This window comes from Myxocyprinus asiaticus, chromosome 42, assembly GCF_019703515.2.
Source record: "Myxocyprinus asiaticus isolate MX2 ecotype Aquarium Trade chromosome 42, UBuf_Myxa_2, whole genome shotgun sequence".
Taxonomy (NCBI): domain Eukaryota; kingdom Metazoa; phylum Chordata; class Actinopteri; order Cypriniformes; family Catostomidae; genus Myxocyprinus; species Myxocyprinus asiaticus.
The window spans coordinates 24,590,841-24,615,668 of NC_059385.1; the positions used below are offsets into that span (position 1 = coordinate 24,590,841).

Below are 24,828 nucleotides of genomic sequence, written 5' to 3' on the forward strand. Positions count from 1 at the left end.
CCTCAAATAGGCTTAAAGATCAGAAGTTACGCGCATTTAACACTATGCACTTTAAAACGCAATTTAAAAAACATTATTTTCGTCCCTTTCGGCTTTCCACTGATTAACGCGCACATTGCGTACAAGTGACTTTGGTGTTTTGAAGTTAGCAGGCTGTAAAAAGGCTAAAGTAGGTGCTTATGAGAAATAAAGGTTGCTGAATTTGCCAAAGTTTGCGAGGTTCATGGCCTTTTTTGAAAAAAACGCAAATGTCCGGGCTCGTATATATTACCCTTTGTTCTCTGGGTTATATCTAAAATTTGGTACTTACTCAATCTGAATGGACCAAGTCAGCACAATTTCCAATTTTTTACCATGACAGGCATTTTGTCCGTACACACACACAGCTGCAGTTGCAAGCGCTCTTCTTTCATGTGCGCAAATATGCACGAGTGCTTGAGTTGTTATTCATGGGTTGTATTTAAGCAGCAAAATGCTCGAGGAAGGGGAATCCTGTATTAAAGTGGCAAAATGCTCAAGAGGGATCATCAAAAACATTCAGGGCTTTCCTAAAAACATTTGGGGCTTAAGCCCCAGTACCCCACCCCTAGCGCTGCCCATGGTTGGAACTTTACGCAACCGCTGTGTGACTCTCCATTGGAAATGACTGACTTCCTGTCTAGCTGCCATTTGTCAGATGCAGTGAAAAGGCGGCTTCAGTCCAGTAAGATGAAAGAACATGATCTGCAAAAAGGTAAAGAGTACTTTTCAAGTATAAATACTTTGTTCAATGGAAAAACTACAAGTATTTAGTTTAAATTGCACTCAAGTAAAGTACAAATCCCCCAAATAATACTTAAGTATAGTAGTATAATTACTCAAGTACATTACACCCCTGCCTACCAAGCGCCATTAATAGGATCCTTATATGCTGTCTAACATCATTTTTGTGTTCCATGGAAGAAATAAAGTCATGAGGGTGAGTAAATGATGACAGAATTTTCAGTTTTGGGTCAACTGTCCCTTTAAGTATTGCATAATGTGTGATAACAGAGGACAGGAGACAAAGCGTTTTTGAACCGGTATATTTGTCTAGATTTCCATGATTGTAAAATACATTAATATAATAAAATAAGCATTTACATCTGATATTTTGCTGACATTATAAACCATATATACACAAAAGCCATACAATTATGCAAATTTTCGGTGCAATTTTGCACTGCAACCATAAGACACATCAAAACCGTCAGTATCATTAAATGTCTTTCTGTTAACAGATCTCAGAACTAAAACCATTACTCAACACACTGTTAAAACGTTCTTTTAAGTAAACAAACTTCATCACAGGATTAAGCAAGAATATCTGAGGTATTTAAGTGACATACCCTCACCTCATCTTTGAAGGTGATGAGTAGTAAGAATTAGAGACTGCAATCGTTGCTTTCATTGTGTTTGTAACAAACAGTAAGATAACCACTGTGCTTGTGATAAAGGACTGGAACAAACATAATGTAAATATGCTGTATCGTGATTAGTAATAGACCGATATCATATCATATCACCCAGGCTGACTAATCGGACGAAAACCAATGCATAGAAGTGCTAGCTCCCCCTTCTACCGACCTTGTCAATGGATAATGCACATTTTCTGTTTATAAATAAACGTCTTATATATCGACCATTGACTACTCTGATCTCTAGATACTGGCCATTGGAAAACCCATTTCGGTTGACCACTAATCGACATCTTGTATAATGCCTTTTTCCATTATGCTGTTCAGTAGAAATGATATGTGTGAAAATAGTGAAACGTGAACAGACAGTTGAGACCTTCTAATAAATAAAGTGTGAAAGGCTGGTGTTTGTTAAAACAGAGCCTCTCAGTTAGGCACACTTAAGTTTAGCGTAGGCTCCATAAGACTGCCTACACTTTTGTTATCCGGTGTTATACATTCACATCCACACTGAAGCTGGATAACATCCTGTTACAAACACAATTCCAGTTAGTCATTTTAAAGTACCCACATATGGATGGAAAATACCAACTTATTCATACTAGTCATCTTTATGAGAACATGTATCTAAAATATATTGAACCCTGCTAATGAATTCCCATCAAGTTGGGAAACCAGCTAAATTCCTATAATATATATAGATTTTTTTATCCAATGCACTTCAACTCATGAAAAAAAAAAAAAGCATATTTGCATTCTATCCAGCAGATGGCAACAAAAACTCTTTGAGGGAATGACCTTCCTTTGTACCTTGGTCTATAACCTCTGTTAGTGTTCATTTCCTTCAACAGCATCAAAGATACACAATTCAGAATGGAGGGAAAATAATACTGTCCAGCAGGCATCAGATGAAAAGCAAAACAATAAATAAAGAAACCAATGAGAAAGGATGAGCACCCACTTACAGGAGACGAGTGAGACCAAGGAGGTTTTTTAGTGACATCTTTAAAGAGGACAATGTGAGCGAGAATAACATTTTGAGTTCTCCAAAGAGATCATAGTGTGCTAAAGATGTAGGAGACTCCTTAGAGAGACCAATTAATAATTATCTGCACTGGGAATTATATAAGAAAGACCAGTTTAAACCTGTCTGCCTCTGGTGGGACATGGTTACATTCATAACATGATTTAAGAAACAGCCAATGTGATGATGAATCTGGATGAATCGCATGTGAATCTCATGAAGCCTGTCAAAAATATGTCTGGGTCATATGTCACCTTAAAATTAAAAGGCAAAAAAACAACATTATTTGCAAAAAATAAATACATAAAGAAGTACATAAATAAAAATGGTGTTTGCATTGTGACATCACAATTAAGCACCCCATTCCTCTTCTAATTCTCAGTAACCTAATGCAAAAAAAAAAAAGAAACATTTTTCTCAGTACTGTAATGCAGCATACAGTATTGGAAATGAGGGGGTGTGATTTGGAGTGAATCTCATCAATCTCAAGTCTCAAAAAAATAGAATTTTCATAACTGTAATGTGAAACAAATGATGTATTATTCAAACTGTAAGGTATCTATGTTTCTGAGAAAAAAAATATACCTTTGTATCAAAGACAAATACAACAGCACTGAATTGAGGATGGACTGGTCTCGCTCGTCTCCATTATGTAAACGTAACCTAGACAAAAAGTGGTAGTGCCGTAACAATCACAGGATCCTTGTTCAAACAAACATGGCATCCTACAATAAGCTGCCTTAAAAATGCCCTGCCATAACATCAAATCATAGCGGCTGTGTAACAGTACCTAAAAATATATATATTAAATTTGTGCCCATCTTTTGTATTCAAAACATGCAGCAAGTCCAGTAACAGCTACGATGTCTGTTTTAAGGGGGCCCAGAGTGATTAGAACAGTTGTTTTTCACAGTGCAGTACATACAGTCAGTGTGATGACGGCAGGATACTGGAGATCTTCTCTGTGCTCATGCAGGAGTTTTTAATGCGCTAAAACTATGTGTTGGCAAAACAGAGGCAATAAAACCCTAACAAACTGTCACATCCATTAAAAAAAAGGCATCTGTTATGTCTGTCATTTTCATAACTTTGTAGATTGGTGGCTCTCCATTGGAGGGATGACTGAAATTAAATACATTAGCACAGTGAGGAGGTACTGAGAAAACCAAACCTCCAGTACCATCATTGTCTCTATCTTAACCAGCTAGCACCTCTCTGGCTTAATTCAAATGAGACTTCCTCAAAGGACTTGCTGCTCAGTCTTCCTGTGCAAGATCCACATTCTGTTCCAAAACATAGTGAGCTGCCTAACTAGTCAGCACTTTAGGGCATCATAGGTCCGCTCATGTCTAATATCATGATTATGCTGCCTTCTAAGATACCATCTTTTGGCCAAATTGTACAGACTAGAGTATATTTTGCGAGATTTGTAGCAATCAGTATAGGCAGGAACTCACTCCTCACGTAGAGTGCAAAGGAGACTTGACTCACAATTGATTTCAGTAGTTTTTGTCGTTAGCATGTTGCTAAGCTAACAAAGCAATATTCTAATAATCATAAGGATACATAACACACACATATATTCAGTACAATAGGCCATGTTTAAATAGAATTTAACTATTTTTTTTTTTATCATTGCTCATACGTAAATATCAATACTAGAAGTGTTGAATAAATTAAAAGTATATTTACATTCAACATTTTTATCTCCAAATTCTGACTTTGAATAAAGAAATCTATTTATCTTATTAATATGACTTAGTATCTCATAATTATAACTTACCAAAGCACCTTTTTTCTCAATGTGGTGGATTATTATTTCCACAATAATGCACATTTTCTGTTTTGTGTAAAATAAGTTTTCAGACAATTTTGTGGACATCTTATTTATCGACAATTGACTAATCTGATTGCTAGTTACTGGAATCTGTCTTTTAAAAACACATATTGGTCGACCACTAATCAACATCTTGTATTATGCGTTGTTAGCTTAGCAACATGTTAAACGTCAAACTCTACTGAAAATCGAGATAAATATTGAAAATAAATATAATTTTAGTTCATTAAATATTTAAATAATTGATGTCTAGGTATGGGTTTTGGTAAAAATAATTCAAATCTATTTAGAAAATGGCCAATTTTACCCAATATTTGTGTGTGTTATGTATTTTATACTTATTAGAATAATCACGCTGTTAGCTTAGCAACATGCTTAAGGCAAACTCTACTGAAATCGATTGTGCATTGAGTTTCCTGTGCACTTAATGTGAGGAGCGATATTTGGATGACACACAGAGTTGTTGCCTTCCTAGAATGCTCCAGATTGGTCACTAATGAGGTCCCATCTCAGTTAAGATGCTGCCTTAGAAGGTAGCTACCTCTGTAGGCCGTAGACAACAAGGCAGCTCCCTTGGTTTTGGAACACATCCCCAAAATCCATCTCTTTTGAGGGTCTTCAGTCTGTTTTCTCATGGGTCTGATTCTCTGTCCTTTCAATAGGTTCTTGAGCTGGTTCTGCAGGTAATTCTAGAGATGGTTCTGAACAAGGCTCCAGAACTGGTTTTGAATCAGGTTCTGTAGTTGATTCTGAAGTTGGCGTTGATATGCTTGATTCAGTCTCCTTGGCACATACCCCTTCCTCTCTCTGATCACTGGCTTCGGACGGTGCCTGGGCTCTACGTGCATCAAGGTAAGCAACAATGTACTCTGAGTTCTGGTAGATGATCATGCCAGAGAGAATTAGGGCAGCTCCAGCACAGCTGAGAGCTGATAGTTCACTCCCAAACAGCAGCTGGGAGAGCAGCAGGTTGCCCACCACATTCAGATTGCCCAGGATGTGCAATGTGACAGCGGAGGTAAGGGTGATGACACAGCAGCTGGCCAGGTTGTAAAGCACTGAGCCCAGGCAACTGAGCAGGATGAAACCCCAGAGGTGGTGGTCATACTGGAAAGGAGACTGGAGTGCTGCCCAGTTCTCTAGAGCCAGCGCGGCTATGGCCAGGATGCAGAAACTGGGGATGGACATCAGGTACAGTAGGAAGACAGAGTTGATCTTCTCCTCCTGGAGCAAGATGCCTAAAAATAACACACATAATTCAGCTAGTGCAATTCATAAGTAGCTTCACATAAACCAACTCAAAAGATATGTTTTCGATCGATATGGATTTTTCAATGGCAGATACCGAGAGAGCAGGGTGGCCAATGGCCAATTTACACTCTTAAAAAAAAAAAAGTTCTTAAATGGTTCTTTGTCAGCGAACATGGTTCCATGAAGAACCTTTACCATCCATTTATCCAATTGCACAAAAGGTTCTTTGTAGTGGAAAAAGACTCAACTATCTCATTAATGAACCACTTCACCAAATCGGACTGAAACTAAAGGACTCTGGTGTCATTCTCATTTAAGTTTTATGTCCGTACAAATGACTGTGTTTCGCACATGGCCGATGTTTCATACTTGCTGTAAGCATTTTATTTTTTTATTTTTTTTGGAATTAGCATTAGCTTATCAGAAACACTCTCTGATTGTCAATCACTTCGCGAGAAGTCATCTTTAATAAATGTGTTAACGGTGTTAAGAAAAATTCACAACATTTAAAAAAGGGCCTTTTTAAATAATTACATGCATTAACGTGTTATATTTTATATAAATTAATGACTGCAATTGAGACATACAGAAAATTTAAATAAAAAAAATTCTGGCAGATTTTGGAACTGCCCAACGTTAACCCCAATAGTTAATCAGCCAAGAAAGCAGAGTTATCACCCAATGCCGATAATCTCAAAATGGGCAAATATGAGCTGATTAATCAGCCTGGCTGATATATAGGTCTATATCACTGATATGGATACTCGTTTATTAAACTACATGCTGAGCTAGGGTGTGATGCATATAGTAAACAACCTTAACCTCTGTGATGTAAGGGCCACACCTAAAACAGAGCACAGAAACATAATACCAACAGGTGACCTAGATGAGTCTACACTGAATGTCTATCCTGGACCAAGACAGCAAAATGGTTCTGAGTAAATAATACAGCCTCAGTCACAAAAATGTTATCGTTAATAGTATATTTTTTTAATTCAGTTAGGCAAAGATATTTCTTTTAGTCATGTCATGGTTTAGTAATATTTACCCACCACAGTTGGGTGGAACTCCCATTGCAATCAGTAAGATGATTGTTTGGCTCCACAGTAAATTAAAAAGAGTAAATATGATGGACTGTAATTATTTAACTGAATTAAAGCCTATATCACACATCTAAAATATGAATTATTTGGATAATATAACACTATGGGCAATATACAATATTAGCTGGTAAAACTTGAAATGGTCGAAGTGTAGTGTTCTGCTTTATTTTTTCTACTTTTTTAATATCAGTGTTCCAATTCACACACCTCTGCACTATTCCATGACATTTTGTAGTGTAAGTAGCATGTTCCCACTGAAAATGCAACAAAAAGAAGTATACTATGAGTACCCGCAAGATGTACTTATTCAATCGAAATACACTACCGGTCAAAACTTTTGAAACACTTGACTGAAATGTTTCTCATGATCTTAAAAATCTTTTGATCTGAAGGCGTATGCTTAAATGTTTGAAATTAGTTTTATAGGCAAAAATATAATTGTGCCACCATATTAATTTATTTCATTTAAAAACTAATATTTAATTAAAAAAGAAAAAGTTTTGAAATTGATGACTTGGACCAAATAATAAAGAAAAGCAGCCAATAAGTGCCCAACATAGATGGGAACTCCTTCAATACTGTTTAAAAAGCATCCCAGGGTGATACCTCAAGAAGTTGGTTGAGAAAATGTCAAGAGTACATGTCTGCAAATTCTAGGCAAAGGGTGACTACTTTGAAGATGCTAAAATATAACACAGTTCTGATTTATTTTGGATTTTGTTTAGTCACAACATAATTCCCATAGTTCCATTTATGTTATTCCATAGTTGTGATGACTTTACTATTATTCTAAAATGTAAAAAACAAAAAATAATAATTATAATAAAGAATGAGTGTTTCAAAACTTTTGACCGGTAGTGTAAGAGTGTGGAATGTTGGACACTTCATGCACTCAACGGTCATGGCTTGCTCTACGTAGCGCAAGGTGTGCAGTTACCTGGCCATGATTCTGGCCTGATAAAACAGTTGTAATTAATGGTGAATGTGGTAACTTGTGAAACTTCTGTGAAGGGAGCACATTACAAATGTAAGTTGAATGATTTACCATCATTCAACGCTGTGTGGATATATACATTACTTGAGAAGTGTTGGACTGCTTTAGCTAAAGTGCTAAAGCTAGCAGCAACACATCGCGTACGTTTTGATAGGTCATTTCGGTCAACTGTAAAACAGCGAATGCTTCTGTGAAGTGAAAAAATGGTAGTGTTCCATTTGGGATGATCCTACACTTTGAAAATTCATATATTTGATGGCCAAGTGTATAATGTTTAGGGGTAAGCAATGCTTACCTTACAGAAGGGTGAAAAGAAAAATTACACTATTAAATATTTAAATATAATTATTAATATAAACTACTGTTTTTGTTCAAATTCGTCATCTTTCATCTCAGTTGATTGATAAGTTCATTGCACTCATTTGATTAAGTAAACTTGTTCCCTTAATTCCATTAAACTTGAGTATTTAAGTTCCATTAACTTGGTTTTCAAGTAGAGTGAACTTAACTCTTTGAGTTAACTACATGCAAGTAGACTTAACTCAGATTTTAATTTAATTATTGTTGTTTCTACTGTTGTACATTTTAATTGAATTGATTCATTTTTAGATCAAACAACAGCACCACTCAAATAAAGATGATAACTGATATAGGTCAGTTATTAAATAATTCTCTACAGAAATGCATATATTCACTTCAGCTGCACATGCACAAAGAGAACTGAGATAGTGTGACCAGGGTCCAACTTGACCAAAGAGACACAGATCACCCTAATGGTGACATTACACCAAACAACTATTTGCAACAAAGCATAAATAATACAACAAATGAGCTAAAACATCTACGAATTCTTAATAACAATAAATTAAATTCCCCAATCTATTCCCTCTGACCAAGGAAACATAATTCAAGCAGCAATGGATTGTGGGTATTCCCCATAGCCTCAATTTTGTACTCAGTAGTTTGAGTTATTAACACTTCAAATCTTAAGTCTATGGATTTTTAAGAAAAATAAGTTTAATGAACTAAATATTTGAGTTATGAGTCCAAAACTTGACATTTCAAGTAATACTTAATTAAGACAACTTGATTTTTACAGTAATGAAAACTTTAGGGTTTACAGTGCACTGTACATTCATTCAAAGTCACGCCCCTTGCTACAAATGGCCAAGGTAAGCATGCTTACCAAAATGAGTTAGCCAATCAGAAGCTCCTTCCTTCAGTCACGCTATTTGATAGGCTAGATTTTAGTTTTGTGTCAACACGTTCAAGTTCACATAACTATGGATATAGTGTAAGCATCGACCTACGCGGATTTAGCAAAGTTAATTTCAATTAATAATCCAGAAAGGGGCTATCGAAACTTAAACAAGCGGACGACTTTTACAACAAAGTGACAGAGATATTCATTCGCAAGGAGAGACGCATGGATTTTGTGTTCAAGTAAAGGCAAGTTAATATATTTATTAAAAATCTGTGTTATTGATACTAGGTCATAGATACTAGGTCATTGTTTCTGGTTAGTCTGAGGCTGTGAAGTGGTGATCTGGCATTTGTGCCCTCTTGTGTTATGTCTGTTTTATAGTTCTAATGTTAGGGAGCAGCAGTGTCTACGTTACATTTGTCTTGTGCATTCAGGTTAAGATTGTCTTGGTGGTCAGATAAGTTAATTGCTGCTGTCCATTCCAGTGGTTCTGAACTGTGGGAAGAGTGACGTGTGAGGCCTATGATGTTGAAACATATAGCCTGGCAATGACTGGCAATGTTTTCTTTTTCTTTTTGGTGTATGTCAAAATAAACCTCTTCTGGCACGATGGTTCATTGTATGATTTAATGGACATAAACATGCTCGGCTGACAATGACAATCTTTAATTTGTGTGATATGAGCAATATTACTGTCCTGAATTAAAAACAATTTGGTCATGAAGCTCATCACTCTGACATAATTGTTTCCATTGACTGGTGGGTTCTAAGGCAACACTTTTTGTCTATAACATTTCTGTGACATTACACTCACCCATATAATGTGTTTTGGGCACAAAATGTAATAATGTGTATTAAAAATCTTTGATGCTTGCCCAGTCTCAAAGCCCACGGCACGTGCCTGGTATGAACTGAGATATGAAGTCATAAAAAGGCAAAATGTATAAAAAATAGACAAACATGTTCTCCCAGTATATTAAATTGTGTAGACAGTCCAGTCTCACTCTTCAGATGTTCTCAGAGCAAGACACCTACATAATTATTCTAGGGAGGAGGATACTTAACTAAATGGAGCACAGCTGACTCTCATTCTAGAAAACCAAAAACACCAAAGTAGCCAACCGCTATAAATTACTGTGAGATCATCTGCTTCTTGGGAAATGAGGTTAGAACAACAACAACATCCGTGGCAACGGCAGTGGGCCTTCATAAAAAAGTCTCTTGAACAGAATGTACCATTGACTGTTGGAAGACAGGGTGTTTTCCTCTCTTACTCAGAGTTAGACTAGGAAGTTCCAGCAGGGAGGGAAATAATGACCAAGAACGTGAACCAACCACTATGAAAGGCAAAAATAGGCTTAGGTGTCAGGAACATTTCTTCCAGAGAGAATATTTCCATGGTGGCTTTTTTGAATTAGGTAAAAGATACAGCTTCAAATACCTTTCCATACTTAACAATTCAAGCACACATATTACTGTTAAACTAAGCATAAAACTGATGTGTAGCACACTGGAAAAGCTCTATATTTATTGCTCTACAGTAGAGCTGAATGATTTGGACAAAAAAATCTAATTGTGATTATTTTGGAGAAAAAAAAAGCGATTTTAAATATGATTTATTAACGTAACATTTTTTAATATATATATATATATATATATATATATTAGTAAGCATTTTTTTCTCAGACCACTTTTCACTACCATTATTTGGAACTCAATTATTATTAAGAAATTATTATGGAAATATATCTATGTTGTCTTATTCTTCTTCTAATAATAATACTATTATTATTATAAAACAGTAGCATATTTATGTACTAATTTAATGTATTAATTTACACTTGCATGCGTCATTGCTATGCGGTCCAGTCAAACATTTAAAGGGATAGTTCACCCGACAATTCAAATCTTCTCATCATTTACTCACCCTCATGTTATCCCAGATGTGTATGACTTTCTTTCTTCTGCAGAACACAAACAAAGATTTTTAGAAGAATATTTCAGCTCTGTAGTTCCATACAATGCAAGTGAATGGTGATCAGAACTTTGAATATCAAAAAGCACATAAAGGCAGCATAAAAGTACAAAAACAAAAAATCCATAATCTCTAGGAAGTGTGTTGTATTCTAAAGTGATCTAATTGATTTTGAGTGAGAACAGACCAAAATCTGTAGCTCATTTCTCACTGTGCATCTTGCCATTGCAGTCTCTAGGCCCGATCATAATTTCAAGCCAGATTACACTTCCTTTTATAGTGAAAAAGGAGTTGTTTTGTGGTCTGTTCTCACCCAAAACTGATTGGATCGTGTCAGAAGACCCGGATTAAAACACTGGAGTAGTATAGATTACTTTTATGCTGCCTTAATGTGCTTTTTTAGAGCTTCAAAGTTCTGATCACCATTCACTTGCATTGTATGGACCTACAGAGCTGAGATATTCTTTCTAAAAATCTTCATTTGTGTTCAACAGAAGAAAGTTGACATCTGGGATGGCATAAGGGTGAGTAAATGATACGAGAATTACATTTTTGGGTGAAATATTTGTTTTAAACCTAACGCAATCTATATAGTTTAACCAAAGATACATCAATGTAACTTTTGGAGAATCTGTGAATCATTTGTAAAACCGGTTCAATCATACAAATTCGCCAGAATGAATCGGACTTCCTAACGCCGTTACTCACTTTGTTGAATGGTTTTTACACCTCGTAACATCGTGGCGGCGAACACAAACAGGCAGCCTGTCTGGTCGAACTGGACCTCGCCCATGATGCTGAACGATGCCCCGAGACAGATGGGCATCATCGCGGTGTACTTCAGGAAATGGTGTTGCTTTCCGAGTATCAGCGTGGAAATTGCCAGTGTAAACAACGGCGTTGTAGTGTAGATCATCTGCGCGAATGAAATCTGGACGTAACTGAGTCCTACGTTTCCAAACGCTATACTGGCACAGAATGTCAAACTCAACAGGAATACTTTGCATTTGGCGCTGGTGGTCAAATCCTGCTCACCGATCCCTTTGAGCCGGATAACCCTCCATTTGATGAGTCCGTAGTCGACCACTATTGCTGTCAGCATGTGAAGGGCTGACAGAAGCAGCGGGTATCTGAAATTATACACGGCAAATATCCATTTGTTCAGGCTGGATATGGTGGTGCCAGTCACCAGCCACACGGAGACAGCGAACGTGAGGTGCAGCATTTCTGGCGCTCGCCGCCTCCTCCTCCCGGTGTCCCGGGTCTCCTCGCACTTGATGGAGCGGCCATCGGTGCTGATCATGTTCGTTTCATCTTCGCACCTGCGGGGTAGACACATCTTAAGTTCGTAACGTAAATACATAATTCATCTCCGCATAACAAAATTGCGAGTAGCAGCAATGAACGTAGCAACAGCTCTTGTCTACGTTTAGTATCGTTATAACAGATCCGTTCACTCTCTGTTGAAAGAACTGTAACTATTTCTGGAGTAGCGGGTGGATCCTGCCCATGGCAACAGTGTGTTTTGCCAGGAAGCAAACAGAAACAAAATTCCGCGTTGCTTACACGTGTTGGGTCTGGCTTTGTGACGCAAGGCACTGACTTCTGTTTTGGGGCATGAGCTGAGCCGTGAGGGGCCGTTCACATCGAAAACATTGTAGACAGTTGCGCCATCTTTGATTTCACTGTGTAACAATTTTTTTTTCTTTGGGTAGTAAGTGTTATTTCCTAATTGCTTATGCCTCAAAAGTATAGAAAATGGCTATTATTCCCCACAAACTTTGCTTTTGTGACCAGGACAGTGATATTTTGAAATGTATCTATTTCCAATGAGAAAACGGTCGAATGTGTCTGTCTGAGGCAAAGGTCAAAGCCGGTGTTTTCGTCGGACCACAGATAAAGAAGGATTTTGGTTTCATATGTTGTTGTTGTTGTTTTTACTTTATGTGAACGAAAAGACACAAATTCGACCGTTTTCTCATTGGAAATAGGTACATTTCAAAATATCACTGTCCTGGTCACAAAAGCAAAGTTTGTGGGGAATAATAGCCATTTTCTATACTTTTGAGGCATAAGCAATTAGGAAATAACACTTACTAATATGTAATATGTAAAAATATGTAAAATACATGTATAAATAAAAAACAATGACAAATTGTAATTAATTATAAATATTGAAATAATCACAACAAGTGTTTTCTTAGCTTGTTTTGTTTTCAGCACACATTTCGTTAAAGGGATAGTTCAGCCAAAAATGAAAATTCTCTCATCATTTACTCACCCTCATGCCATCCCAGATGTGTATGACTTTCTTTCTTCTGCTGAACACAAATGAAGATTTTTAGAAAAATGTTTCAGCTCTGTAGGTCCATACAATGCAAGTGAATGGGTACCAACATTTTGACACTCCAAAAAGAACATAAAGGCAACATAAAAATAACCCATACAACTGCAGTGGTTAAATCCATGTCTTCAGAAGCAATATGATAAGTGTGGGTGAGAAACATCAATATTTAAGTCCTTTTTTTTTTACTATAAATCTCGATTATTGGATTCCAAATGCAGTTAACAATATTAACAATAATCAAACCTATAAAACGTATTTAACACCTAAATTTGTACACAGGACTTTGAAAACATTCTGACAGTAGCCTACTTCTTAACTGATATTTATCTTTTATTTGGCTTTTAATTATTCAATTAATTTTTTTCCATTAAAGGTAATTAAAACTGAGCATATTTAGAGGAAAAACTCATAGCTTCACCTATAATTCATGGGGGTCCAGGCTTTAAAGCTTGTTTAATTCTCCTTTGTTTCCCTTATAAAAAATTTACCACATTTCTTGCATAGTGTCCAGAGTTTGACTGTGGTATTATGGTAATCACAGGTAAAACCATGCTTCTAATTACCAAATGTAATTATGGTTTCTAAAAAACAAACTATGGAATTTGTAATGAAAAACAATATAGAATCTATAAACAACAACTGCCAAAAAAAGTGACTTATATTCCCCTAATATACAATATTTAATATAATCATAGTCAGGGTTGGGAAGGTTACTTTTAAAATGTAATCCATTACCAATACTGATTACTTAGTAAAAATGTACTCAGTAAAGTAATATAGTTACCTCAATAAGAAAGTAATGTAATCAGATTATTTTAGTTACTTTTGATTGCCTCAAGATCGCATATGTGAATGAATGAATGAACGTTACATTTATATAGCGCTTCTCTGACACTACACTCTAAGCACTTTACACATTGAACAGGGGACTCTCCTCAGCCACCACCATACTGGCCGTTCACCAGGGGGATTGGTCGTTTCTCTGCTTCTATTCCTGCTCCCGCGAAAACGATCGACAGATGGAACTGTAATGTTGTTTCACTTTTCTCCATTGAAGAGACAAGAATGTTGGAATTTTCACAAAAGCAATCATATTTCTCCAGTGGCCATTGTGATGAAACAGCCTTTAATGGTTTGACCTCGTTTGCCTCAAGAGCGCAGCGTTGATGTGAAACAGATGTTATTTGCGCATGCAACAGTAAGTGGCGCTAGATTCATGAGAGAGAACCAGAAGAGATCTCGCGCGCATCAGATTATATCTGTATTCTGTACTAAAGCAAGCGGCAGTCTTTATCATTTTATGTCAGGAGGATCTTTTTTTGTTGTTGTTATAAATTAACATTTTTAATCCAGTTAGTAATCCCAATTTTTACAAAATGTAACTGTAATCAGAATACATTGGCTTTTTACGCAACTGTAATTGTTTACGGTTACACAATTTTTGTATCCTGATTATTAACGTCGTTACAAGTAATCCATTACACCCCAAGCCTGATCATAATAATAGTAATATTTATTATAAATACAATACTTCTGCCATAACATTATAGTTTCTACAGTTAGTGTTACTAACTGCAATGCAATAAGGATGGTGATGTATGGATTGAAAAGAATGTAATGACCACGGTGAATGACACAGTGTTTTCTTGTTTTCCTCATCACTGCTGTTTAGAATGTCGGGGCTGTTTAATCTGGTATCAAAGAGCTTTGCATGGAGACTTTAAAGGCCGCATGTAATCAAAATTGACCATATTTACTTTGTTAGTGCACATTACTAGTCTTGTGGTGAATAATTCATCTGTGCAAGTTAATCCACAGAAAAAAAAAATTGTTTGTCTTTGTAATCTTCAATCAAAATCTGAAAATGAGCTTCGCCTCTGGAATGACATTCCTTCTCTGATGACGTCAGTTTGGCGGCTTGGGCAGAACATCCTTTAACCACTCCCCTCCAACCACCAGTCTGCTTGGACAGCGAGTATAAAAAGAAGCATAATAAAAAGATAAATGTTCGCTTCTGTACATCTCTGTGAGGTGCGCTCATGAGAGGGATGACGTAAGCTCGTTGGTAAGGTCACGCGTCACGTGGAGGAGGAGTCAGGAAGCGCGTCATGGTTTACATTGTTTATTATTATTATTATTATTATTATTATTATTATTTGGAAATTATTATTATTATTTTTTTTTATATTGTTTTGAAATGGGTTTGGACTGTTTTGGTTTGTGAACAGCACAAGTTTCTCTTGTAAACAATGACGCGCTTCCTGACTCCTCCATGTGACACGTGACCTTACCAATGAGCTTAGGTCATCCCTCTCATGAGCGCACGTCACAGAGATGTAAGGAAGTGAACATTTGTAGTTAAAAAGTATACAAGTATTGTTTTGTTTCTAAAAATAATCAGTCATTTGGGTTCAGAAGAACTTTATTTGTCGACTGGAGTCGTGTGGATTATTTTGATGCACCCTAAATATGCCTTTTGGACCGTCAAAAAATGGAGGACATTCACTTGTATTGTTTAGAGGAGTCCTGAAATGAAATCCTAAAAGTCTTAAATTCTGTTTTGATGGAGAAAGAAACTCTGATACATCTTGGATGTCCTGAGGGTGAGTAAATTATCAAAAAAAAAACTGGGTGAACTATTCCTTTAAGTATGTGAAACTTGGCCTAAAATAATAAAACATTAATAATAAAACAGTTTTTCAATTTCTTTACATATATTATCAAAACCAAACAGTACATCTTTCCAACATAATGAAAATTGAGAGTACAAATGACCTATTACATAGGTCAACAATTTTGCCAAAATAATTTAGCAAAATGACAGTGCCAAAATTAATGTGGGCCTGCCCTACAACATTCTAGTCTTGCACATTTCAAAAGTTACACACTGTTTCTTTAGGAAACTAAAAACGCTGCGCTCCGGCACGAGACGCTAAAACAAATCAGCGGGAAATCTAGCGCATGTTTACATAGGAAGACAATTGAAAAACAGCGCAGATAACGTGTTAGTTGAGAACGAGCCCTTACGAGCCTGGATGGTGAGCCAGGAATAGTAATAAGCCGGTCGACCAATCAGAAACCGGTTCGTGTTGCGCTGCCGGCTTTTGATTGGTCGCCCCCAGTTTATTCAAAACACTGTATTCCGAAGGTACGATGTATGTAACAAAATCATAAACAAATTCATGGCTTACATTTAGTTAAACAGTCAGGATTGTGAGTCGCTTAAGGTTTTAGTTGCACACATCCCTGCTGTCGTTGGCTTTTAGACTGACAGCGTAACAAATGGTCGCTCTGTGGTCCATAAAAGAGGCTTATTTCATCAGTGATCGCGTGATGGGGCGCCTGAAACTGCGACGACTATCCAGTCCTGACAAATTCACCAGTAACGATATAGTTTAAACCGAAAAGCTGTGTCAACGAAGACTCAGAAGTCATTGTCATATGAGGCCTCATGATATGAATATGAATGAAGCTTTACACAACGTACCAGCACAACAACGATGGACATGACAAACGGCTGTTTTAATTGTCAATTCAATGGTTGTCTTTACTCGATAAAGCGAATTTCGGGTCACGTCAACTATACACCTGCCTTGATCTGTTTACCTCCAGTGGATCATGGAAGAAATGTTCCTTATAATGCTCATAAATAGCACAAACACGACCCACCACCGGCTGTTTAGTGGTCTGCTCGTGGAAATAAACCGGTCACAGAACAATACCCACAAAAACACCAGCACTGTTTCTAAACTCTCAGTATGATCACAGATATGTCCATTTGACCTTACCTTGTCTGTGCACTGTTAAAGGTAGATGCGTTTAATTATGTCGGGTCCTTTCGGTGAACTGCCAGTTGTTACCAGATCAGCTGTGCAAATGCAATACGTCAGCGTGAGCAGTCACTTTTCATCAGTCAGTGCTGCTGCTGGCATGTTGACAATCGCAGTTTTGTTATGACAGCAGACTTAACCAAACAACAATGTAGTTTGAGTATCTCAAAGAATGATTAGAAGAAAATCGCAGTTATCAAGCACAGTTGATTAGGTTAGCCTATAGACTGATATTATTTCGACATAATATATTAAATATACGCCAATGCATAAGGTTGGCAATGTAAGGTCATTACTAATGTCTTTACGACAATTTTCATAGTTTGTCGTTGGTCACCAATCAAAACTAACGCAGCCGTATTAAAGGAGGCACGTATTTGGATTCATTTTAAGACCTATGACTAAGATCAGACTTTCATTGCCCTGTGAACATGAGACAACCTTTTCGTTTTGGATGTTTTGAATAAAAGAAGTACAAGCCCTTGTTTTTAAGAAGGTATTTCAAAGTAAGAGTACATCTATTCATTCACTTCAATTTTTAACATTTTATAGTCTGGTTTTCTAGGGTTTACCTTTATAATTAAAGGGATGGTTCACCCAAAATGAAAATTCTCTCATCATTTACTCACCCTCATGTCATCCCAGATGTGTATGACTTTATTTCTTCTGCAAAACACAAACAAAGACGAATTTTTAGAATATCTCAGCTCTGTAGGTCTATACAATGCAAGTGAATGGGTGCCAGAACTTTGAAGCTCCAAAAAGCACATAAAGGTAGCATAAAGTAATCCGACTCCAGCGGTTTAATCCATGTCTTCAGAAGTGATATGATAAGTGTGGGTGAGAAACAGATCAATATTTAAGTTTTTATTTATTTATTTATTTTACTATAAATCTCCTCTTTCGTTTAAACATTCTTCTTTTGTTTTTTGGTGATTCACATTCTTTGTGCATATCGCCACCTACAGGTCAAAGGTGGAGGATTATAATTGAAAAAAAGACTTAAATATTGATCTGCTTCTCACCCACACTTGTCATATTGCTTCTGAAGACGGACTACTTTTATGATGCCATTATTTGCTTTTTGGAGTTTCAAAGTGTTGGTCACCATTAATTTGCATTTATGAACCTACAGTACATTATATGAACCTATTCTTCTAGAAATCTTCATTTGTGTTTTGCAGAAGGAAGTCATGTACATCTGGGATGGCATGAGGGTGAGTAAATGATGAATTTTATTTTTTGGGTGAACTATCCCTTTAAAACAAATCATTGTGAGATTGTAATTTAAATGGATGCACTTTGGCTGTATGAGGAATATTAGCTTGTCAGATCTATTAACCTTATCTGACCACAGAAAAAAATTAAATTGTAAATATAAATTTTGCACTTAAGAAGTATCAATACTTCTTTTTTTTTAAATATATATATATTCTGTTGCCAGTGGACTAAATTGCCCCATCGGGGTTAAATAAATTGTATTATGTAAGTATGTAACAAAATGTACGCTGAGCCACAGCTATGCAGACTGGCAAATTCAGTACATCAATAGTACATTGGCGCAGACTACTGACCGTATTAAGAACTGTAAAGAAAACCCAACACCAAACATTTGATAACTGTGTTGAAAAATAACAGACATATTTTTCGTACCGAATGTGATTATATTCAAATTATTTTTACAACCAAGACCAACCAAGTTTTTAGTAAATTCACATCATTATTTAATAATTAAGATCTTAAGAGTCTTTGAAATTCAGGTGCAATGTCAAATACTGATCATCCAACGTGACAATCACAATACACATCACCAACATCATCATCATGAATCACAATTCATTTTTCTAGTTATAATAGTCATCTTTTATACTCTTTTTAAAATTGTCAATAAGTCTTCTTTTATCACTGTTAAAAAATAAATACACTGGGAAGGTAATTTTCTCTGTGCAACTTTGCAGTGCCGCTTGACACTATACTGAAGCAACTCATCTCATGAATTACAACCACAGTTTATATGAATACACTTTTCATTTGGTTGAAAACCAGAAACAGTCCATAAAGCAGTGCAACTTAAATTAGTTCTTCATACTTCTACCAGCACATTGTACTGTCCACATCTAAAGTATTTCCTGGCATGGCATACTTTCATTTCACTCTATTCTGCCCATGTACATAATGTTCTTTAATGCCCAAATATGAGTTTGCATTCATCCACACTGTATACAGTTTATGGTCAGTATTCCAAATCACTGTTCCTTGCAACATGAATATAGTAAATGTGCTTTAGCTACTAATAGTGGAAAATAGAAATATTGCCACCATAAAATGCAAGTTATGGATAATAAAGCCAAAGGTTTGTAATGGCCAAATGTTTGCAAACATCCTAAAGTTTGACATTATCGATGCAAGCATTTTTTTCTGAATTAATAGTGTGCGATATTAAATTTCAAAGAATATTGAGTGTACTTTTCTGTGTATATTTGTTGCAGTGCGTGCTTCATTTGCATAATTATTATAAAAATATACGTACTAATGTTGTGTTACATGCAGATGAGTCACATTAAATTGAGTGTAGTATTGATTCATCTATTTAAATGAATAAAAATGAAATAAAATTATTGCTTAGTGCTGCTTTAGTATGTTTGCAAACCTTCAGCCATGACTGTATGGAGAATTTCCATTAAGAATGTCCATTAAGCCATTATTTGCAACCCACACAGTGACATTTACATTACACTTGTACTAAATAACAAAATAGGCTGCTAAAAATGAATACTTGCTTTAAATGTATGCCATCTCATGGATTAGCTGTAGTAATTATTGTTGTAGAAGCAACATCAATACACTGATCTTGATTCTATCTAAGTTGCTTATGGAGGATGTTTGCACTATTGAAACTACACAGCACCTGATCTATACTTCAGCTCATTGGAGGAACACAGTCTTGTTGGATGTTAGAGGCAATTCAGTCTCTATACTTTAAAAGTAGTGTGTACTGCAACAAAGTAGAATGTCTGCAACTTTTTTCTCCATCAGTGCATGAACATCATAAAGTTGGCCTGAAACAACTTACAAACCAGGGTGTAACTTTAAGCAGTCTTTTCCCTGGTGCAATGTTACATTCCCCAGATCATTAAATGTCATCACTGTCCTTCAGTGGAAGGTTTATAATGTTGAATAAAGTGCCTCCATCTATTGTGCTTTAAACAATATTATTTTTCATGCAATATGTATTTTCCCTGCTACAATTCAGTTGCCGAAATACCCCCATAAACACACACCAAATGGTGATATACTGTATAAGTGTGGATGCATTAGCAGTGAGTGAACAAAATGAGTATATTTCACATTTTTGAAACTCCTTAGATTTGGAAGCATTGGTAAGCAGCATTCCCGAAGCAGATCCTGGATCATCCGCTTGGAATGATGAGCCTGAGAGACTTCAAAAGATGGCAGGGCACTGAATCCAGTCCTGTGTGTCTTTGGCCTCCCAGTATCCTCCTCTGTACATATAGCTGCTCTCGCCTGTCTCTGAATCAGTCCTTTTCTCAAACCACAGGGGCTGGTAGCTCTCTGCCTCTTTACCTGTAAAATCAAGGTTATTTTACTATAACTGCAATTATAAACCTAAAAATAAAAACAATAAAGTGTGGAGAAACAGGAGACTTATGTAGCTATCAAAATGTCAACACCTATGTTTGAGATAACTCTATATGCCTCCTCTATCATGTCTTCTGTCTCACCCTCCTCTAGTGTGAGGTTGGCCTGGGCCTCTCTCTTCCTCCTCTCAAGTCTCTGTCCCTCCTCCAGACGCTGTTTCTCAGCATTAGCTTCGTCCCATAATCCCGCCTCCATCAGCCGCTGGTCGGGTCGCAGACGGCTGTCAGTAGGAGCCACACCATCCTCAGGCTCGTTCAGAGTCAGAGCCAGAGAAGAGAAGAAATGCATGTTCTCTGCATTCTCACTGGAATCAGGGCAGGAGGAGGAGCAGAGACAGAGAAAAAAGAAAAAGAAAAAGTGAGTTTCGAAAAATTATCTAACAGACAGACAGATAGACAGATAGATAGATAGATAGATAGATAGATAGATGAATCACCAGCAACGGTGAGAGAGGAGTAGACTATGGTCGCTATCGTTATATTCATCGGGGGTCTCGTCGCTTTTATGAGAAGTCTTACACCTGCCATGCCTCCAACAGCTGTATTCCGGCATTATGGTCAACTACCTGTCATCTCGCCAATAGACCGGTTGCTGCGGGTGGTGGTATCAACTTTGATCATATTCGCTTACTGGAATACTCTCCTGTGAAAACTGTCAACCACAATTGCACCTTTAACTACAGCCTCCTCTCCTGTTAAAATGGCATTAATTAATGCCAGGTCTCTCTCTAACAGATCCTTCATTTTGAATGACTTTTTTAGTTCTAAGGATTTGGACTTTTTATTCTTGACAGAATCCTGGCTAAACAATGGTGATGTCATCCCTCTGGGTGAATTGACTCCTGCTAACTGTACCTTTTATAACTCTCCAAGGTCTGTTGGCCGCGGTGGTGGTTTAGCTACTGTGTTCAGGAATCAGTATCACTGCAGACATTTGCCGGTTAATGGATTTCAAGTTTCGAAGTGCAACTAATGAAAATCAATCTAATATATCCTGTTGTTTGTGCTCTAGAGTATGGACCTCCTAAATATAATACGTTTTTATTTTTTAATTCTCAGAACTCTTATCACCACTGGTACCTCGTTTTGACAAGCTGTTAATTCTGGGAGATTTTAATATTCACATATGCTGCCAAACACAACCTCTAGTCAAGGATTATTTTTTATGTGTGGTGGATTCCTTTAATCTCACACAGTTAGTTTCAGGCCCTACTCATGTAAAGGGTCATACTCTTGATCTGGTATTAACCTCTGGTCTTCATGTGACCAATCTTGAGGTAGTAGATTCTGGAATCTCTGACCATAGTTTAGTTTTGTTTTATTTGCAGCTACATTCTTTATCTCCACCACCTATACACCGGTACCTCACTCGTGCTATTCATTCTGCCACAGTTATGCAGTTTCCAGAGGTGTATGCTTCTGCTTATCTGTCTCATATCACTGATGTTATAACTTATAAGTCTTTAATACAACTTGCACTGCCATTTTAGACCAGGTTGCTCCTTTAAAGTCGCTGAGATGTAAAAATAGGTCAGGCATCCAGCCTTGGCTTAATGAGCATACTCGCTCTATTAGGCAGGAATGTAGGAAGGCTTAAGGTAAACTTAAGGTTTCATTTGAAATGTTTTGTGATTCAAAGTATTATCAAGTCTCTGTCAAGACTGCAAAATCTAATTACTTCACTGAAATAATTGATAAAAATGCCCAAAGGCCTAAGATCATTTTTAATACAATTGATTCCGTTTTGAACCCTTCCCCTGTGGGCTATCCAGAAGCAACCCCTGAGATGTGTGAAAAGTTTCTTGAATTTTTTATTGACAAAATTCAGGACATTAGAACACACATCTTGGGCCCAGCTGTGATTCACTCTGAACCCACGCTGCCTCCCAGATCTTTCAGTCACTCTGACCCTGTCTCATTTGCTCAACTGTCGGATATAATATTGTTAATGAAACCTGCTAATTCTCCCATGGATGTCATACCATCACGGTTACTAAAAGATGTTTTTAATTCTGTTGCTCCCATTATGTTGGCCATAATCAACAGTTTTCCGGAGTTGTTCCTGCCAGCTTTAAACATGCTGTGGTTCAGCCTTTGCTGAAAAAACCTCATCTTGATCCTACAGATTTTAAGAATTATAGGCCTATTTCAAAACTGCCTTTTCTATCCAAAATCTTGGAAAGGGTGGTTTATTCGCAGCTCTATTCGTATCTGACCACCTTTAACATTTTTGACAAATTTCAATCAGGCTTTAGGTCAATGCATAGTACTGAGACTGCACTGTTAAAGGTGACCAATTACATTTTGGTTTCCCTGGATTCTGGCAACGAGGCCATTTTAATCCTTTTAGACCTCAGTGCAGCAATTGACACGATCGATCACTCCATTCTTTTAAATCGTCTTGAGAGGGTGGTTGGCATCCAGGGTGTCGCATTAAATTGGTTTTCCTCATATCTTAAGAACATTTTCTATCAGTATTGATAATTACTCCTCATCCTCAACACTGCTCACATGTGGTGTCCCACAAGGCTCCATGTTGGGTCCTCTGCTTTTTTTCTCTGTATATGCTTCCTCTAGGCTCCATCTTTCAGAAGTACAGTGTCGCTTATCATTGTTATGATGATGACACACAATTTTACCTTCCTGTCAGGTCTAATGATTGTTGTTCCATCAGTAATCTCATCTCCTGTCTTGAGGAAGTTAAATTATGGATATCTGAAAACTTCATCATCCTTAATGAGGATATAACCATAAAAGTCATTGCTTTTGGCTCTTCATTATGTATCGCTGACACTGAAAATCAGTAAGGTACTCTGTCTTTAACCTGGCACAATAAAGTTAAGAACTTGGGTGTCATCTTTGATTCAGACTTTTTCATCTCAGGTCCATTGCTAAATTAAAACAGTTTCTCTCACAGAAGGACCTGGAAATAGTGATTCATGCTCTTATTACATCCCGGCTGGATTACTGCAATGCCTTAGATGTGGGTTTGTCTCAGTCATCTTCATGTCTGCAAGTAGTCCAAAATGCAGCAGCTAGACTTCTAACGGGTACTAAGAAAAGAGAGCATATCACTCCGGTTCTCGCTTCCCTACATTGGTTACCAGTTAGTTACAGAGTTAAATTTAAGGTTCTGCTGTATGTTTATAAGGTCTTGCATGGTCTAGCCCCTCAGTATATTGCTGACCTACTTCAACCTCATTCCACACCTAGGTCTCTTCGATCATCAAATCAGTTACTCCTCTCTGTTCCTCGTTCACGTTTGAAAACCAAAGGTGATCGGGCGTTTGTAGTTGCGGCTCCCAGGTTGTGGAATGCACTTCCATTTGTTGTTAGGTCTTCTTCCTCACTGGCCATATTTAAATCAAGTTTGAAGACACATTGTTTCTCTATAGCCTATGATGTTGTTTGAGAATTTTAGGGGTTTTAATAGGAGTATGTTTGGGGTATGTTTTACATGTTTTATTGTTTGTTCTTTTAACACTTTAAAAATCCTATTTAGTCCTGGTATTAATGTTTTTTTCTTATTGTACAGCACTTTGGTTACAACATTTGTTGTTTTTAAATATGCATTATAAATAAACTTGATCTTGAACTATTTTATTTATATAAATTCTGCACCTGCATTCCAATCTACATCTTGATGTAATCCTTCCTCATGATCACGCAGCGTGTTTTCATCAACTGAATAAGAGGCTAAACATTATTAAAGTGTGATGAGACTCGCGTTATGCGTGCAAGCCATTCGCACATCATGAGCCGGCAGCGCTTCACTTTCAGTTAATCGCACAAGTAAACACACCTGCTTTGCTTCAGTCAGGCTGCGCGGATGACAGCCTACATTCCCTGTTTTATTTGTTTCTTTTTGCTTTCAGAACAACACGTGATGTAATAAGGAAAACACCACTATTAATTCTTGAGATTTCCAACCCAGCATATAGGTACAACCTCCTTAAACCTCCTTAAATTCAGTTTCTTCACAATTTAGAGCAATGTAGAATTCATCATTGTGCACTACACAGTGCTGTAATCTCCTTGTCTTTCAGTATTGACAAGTACAACCTGTAAATGCAGAATATGTTACACAATGTGGGATAAGTGTAACTGTATGATTTACAATATCTACTGTAAATTACTTTCTAAATTGCTTTACTATCTTTTATAGAGA

The 24,828-nt window shown here is 36.9% G+C and overlaps 3 protein-coding genes across 4 annotated transcripts in view; 1 reads left to right on the forward strand and 2 right to left on the reverse strand.

The window, feature by feature from the left end:
- The window catches only part of LOC127432784 (14-3-3 protein gamma-like), a 678,408-nt gene that overhangs the window by 547,660 nt on the left and 105,920 nt on the right, over positions 1-24,828 (forward strand). The window lies entirely within an intron of this gene.
- LOC127432758 (solute carrier family 35 member E4-like) lies at positions 1,057-17,035 on the reverse strand. 2 transcript variants are annotated; one of them, XM_051684166.1, is made up of 3 exons: positions 16,960-17,035; positions 11,533-12,146; positions 1,057-5,535 (listed from the first exon to the last, which is right to left on the reverse strand). In XM_051684166.1, exons 2-3 carry the CDS (start codon positions 12,125-12,127, stop codon positions 4,916-4,918), a joined length of 1,215 nt encoding a protein of 404 aa, XP_051540126.1. In that variant the 5' UTR covers positions 12,128-12,146; positions 16,960-17,035; the 3' UTR covers positions 1,057-4,915. The 2 variants fall into 2 exon arrangements, with proteins under 2 accessions (XP_051540126.1, XP_051540125.1); XM_051684165.1 differs by lacking the exon at positions 16,960-17,035 and having other exon boundaries at positions 11,533-12,395.
- Positions 18,702-24,828, reverse strand: part of LOC127432743 (oxysterol-binding protein 2-like) — a 36,149-nt gene continuing 30,022 nt past the window's right edge. The window contains exons 13-14 of the mRNA XM_051684133.1: positions 20,745-20,965; positions 18,702-20,586 (exon numbers count right to left, since the gene is read on the reverse strand). Coding sequence (XP_051540093.1) covers positions 20,444-20,586; positions 20,745-20,965 — 364 coding nt within the window. The 3' untranslated portion in view covers positions 18,702-20,443. The remainder of the gene's footprint in view (positions 20,587-20,744; positions 20,966-24,828) is intronic.